A 3,438-nucleotide genomic window follows, 5' to 3' on the forward strand; every position below is an offset into this window, starting at 1 on the left:
GATATACTTCTTCCATGAACATATGAAAACCATCATTCTAGATTCACACAACATTTCCCCCAACATAATCAAAATTCTCGCAATTAGAAAACCAAATCGTCTTTCAGTGGACTGAACATTATAAGCCTATTTGGGCAAATTTTATTTTACTATGGCTATTGTAAACATGAAACAATAAGCGAGGCATTTGGATGAAAAACAACAGGAATATTTTATCAATCATGTGTGTTATAATACATTTGTTTTCTGTATCACTAAGAAAAAACGAAAGGAAACAGTTCTAAGAAAGTAAATTCCTGTAGCAAGATATATTGTTACCTGAATAAATGTGAAAAATCTAAAACTTGACTAATTTCATTACAGCCCATAATTAGGGTTGCATATTGGCAACATATACAGATTTTCTTTTCACTTTCCTCTTTTAATAAAATGTCATGAGTTTTGTCTAGAATACTTTGTGGTAACAACTGTACATTAACTATAAAAGTTAGGTTTAACCAAAGAAAAAAAATAAAAGAAGCGCACTAGAGGCACAAATGTACAGTGCACACAAGTGTTTTATATTTTCTTTAAACATTTTTACATATACCTATAAACTTACATTAAAGTGCAAGACATACCCTTAAACGGATCAGCGTTTTCAAAATGAACATCCTTAATTATGAATTTATTAGATTTTCACACAGTTGAACATGAAATGTTAATTGTTCCCGCACTCAGTTATTTTGAGTCATTGTCAATTAAAACGAAGCCTGGGACTCCGCTTTGTCAGAATTCCTGTATAAGGTTACCGGACCTGAAGAACAGAATTAGTCATCTTCCCAAACTAATCACAACAACATATAAATATGAATTTATTTTACGGTATTTCTAGTAAAGCCCGCAGCTGCTGTAGAAGGGGATGTTTTTGAAAGTTGTAGTTTCTCCTTCCGTGATTCGTTAGAAAGTACAGTAGTGTAGTTCCAGAGGATCTATAGATCTGTAAACCACTAGATCACAATTCATAAATCAACGTACAGGCATATGGATATTGGTCTACATTTTGCATTTTGTGTCATTCCATCTATTCCCATCCAATCAATCTTTAGGAGCCGTGAAATGCGTATCGTGAAGACCCAAATGCCCCATCACGTACACCTCTCATATTTGTACAGATATCTGTCAAATGCAGTTTTAATTAGTAATATGCTGACCACCTCTGTCCAAGAGATCCTTTCTTATTAAATTGGGCCTCCACACAAAGAAACTTCAGATGGCATAGGCTGAAAACAATAAATGTATGGATAATACTGATAGGCTTGATACACGGGGATACTTGCTGGGTTCAGCAGGTCTTCCGTCCTATACTGTCTCTGATCGTCCTTCACGAGCACTTTGACTGCTACCTTCTTGGCTGTGGTAGGTGAAGGGGTGATAGCCGCCAGTTCGGCTGCGAGTTGTCTTCTTTTGGTTTTGTACCGGCGATTCTGGAACCAGATCTTCACTTGCGTTTCTGTAAGTTTAAGGGCTGCAGCAAGGGCCGCTCGTTCGGGACCCGACAGGTATCTCTGCATTTTGAATCGCCGCTCCAATTCATACACCTGGGTGTGAGAAAAAGCGGCCCGTGACCGCTTCTTTCCTGGTCTTGGCCCTGGGCTCTCATTCTTTGGGACTTCCTCTTCGTCTGCCATCCTCTCGACCTCTGGAAGGTTTAATACATCATTGAATCATTTCTGTGCTATTTTATTAATATATAGCTCCGTTAACATTTACTGAAATAAAAAAAAATTAAAATGCGAAATGAAAACAAATGAACTTATTTCACACTGAGCTGCATGCTGGTTGAATATATGTCCGTAAAATAACTTATAAGAATTATCGTATCCATGTAAAGCATGTACCTTATGAAGACTTAACAGCTGTTTAGTTATGTATAGCACGTTAATAACAACTTTGAAAGTCAATGTCAAGTTAAAAACAAACAAAACTGTCGAACTGTTGAATTATTAATCTGAGTGTTTTTTTTTTCTTTCTTGCCAAACAAATGCAAGCTTCACTATTTCAATTTATATATGGAATTAACTAAGAAAAACACGCGAATGACGCTATGCATATTCGATATATTACATAACCGACTTGTTCATATCGTTATTTAATCAGTTTAGCGCATGAAATACATATTCGGGTACAATTTACACGTAAATCCGTGAACAGACACCATTGAGCTAAAAGGCTGGCATACCTTGATGTCGTTCTATGGCCGAATGCTCCGAGCAGACCACTGTGTACGCCTCGCTGCAGCACCGCTCACTCAATTGCCGAGTTTCATCCCTTTGTAAACTTTTCCAGGACTGTGAACTTTCCAGGGAACTTGGCATCTGTCCTTGGCAGTCAGTTTTTGAGTGTATCTTGTAATTCGCCAAACACGTTTGTGGGACCCGCTTACTAATACCTCCGATTTCGTTCTGTAACTCCGTGTCGGACATTAAGCACAATTCAGTAAATTCCCTCCCAATATGATTCTCTATGTCCGTATTGTCACGGGTCAAAATGTTTTGAATTGAAAATGAAAATCCTTTTTGTGACATTTCTTATACAAATAACATCCGTTTTGCACAAACAATATTTGCTTGCTTTGTTTGTAGTAATTTAGCTGAATTCGTCTTCATTCAAGATGTCTACAGAAGTGTGAGAGACGCATGAAGTAAAGCGCCCTCCTCTTCCCAACCTGCGTATCTGTGATTTAATTGCAGTGCTTTCTGAGTCAATCAGCAGGCGATGTGTCAAGTTTTCAATTTTATTTTAACAGTTAGTTACAAGCGGAAAAGAGAAGAACTTTCATTGGACGACTAGTGTCAGAAGCCCCACCCGACGAACTAGCTCTCTCCCAAGTGCTCTTGAAGCACTTGTTATAATTACCGAGAGCCTGCGCCGTGAAAAAGAGACTTCGACTCAAAAAGCAGTCTGAAGTAAATCTTTAGAAGTGTCACCGCCTAGCGTGTCTGTGCCACTGGTATATAAAATCACACAATAAGCAAACATGCACGTATTTTGTACACTGTATGTATCTGTATATACCAAAATGTAAAAAGTATACAAGTAAAAACATTTAAATGTATAATGTCTTTTTGTAAACCGCCTTAGGTTAAGGTGTCTGCAAGATAGATAGATAGATGAAACAGTTCTATCTATCTATCTATCTATCTATCTATCTATCTATCTATCTATCTATCTATCTATCTATCTATCTATCTATCTATCTATCTATCTATCTGCCTTGAAGCACTTGTTGCTTTGTTGAGTGCTCCCAGTTGAGTCAAAAGCGCATATTTTTAATTTGACGTGATCTGCTTAAACGATTGTACAGCACCCAAAGAAAAAATCTTTTATTAAGATTGTTTCGCCATTTTTTGTGTCCTGAACAATTTATTGAGTTTGGGACATCCATGAGCGGAGTCT

General features: G+C 37.3%; 1 protein-coding gene across 1 annotated transcript; it reads right to left on the reverse strand.

Annotated features, from left to right (window-relative positions):
- Nucleotides 1-239: 239 nt before the first annotated feature.
- Nucleotides 240-3,003, reverse strand: nkx3.3 (NK3 homeobox 3). The gene is made up of 2 exons (XM_028795682.2): nt 2,222-3,003; nt 240-1,681 (listed from the first exon to the last, which is right to left on the reverse strand). Exons 1-2 carry the CDS (start codon nt 2,565-2,567, stop codon nt 1,221-1,223), a joined length of 807 nt encoding a protein of 268 aa, XP_028651515.1. The 5' UTR covers nt 2,568-3,003; the 3' UTR covers nt 240-1,220.
- Nucleotides 3,004-3,438: the final 435 nt, after the last annotated feature.

This window comes from Erpetoichthys calabaricus, chromosome 2 (genome assembly GCF_900747795.2).
Source record: "Erpetoichthys calabaricus chromosome 2, fErpCal1.3, whole genome shotgun sequence".
Classification (NCBI taxonomy): domain Eukaryota; kingdom Metazoa; phylum Chordata; class Cladistia; order Polypteriformes; family Polypteridae; genus Erpetoichthys; species Erpetoichthys calabaricus.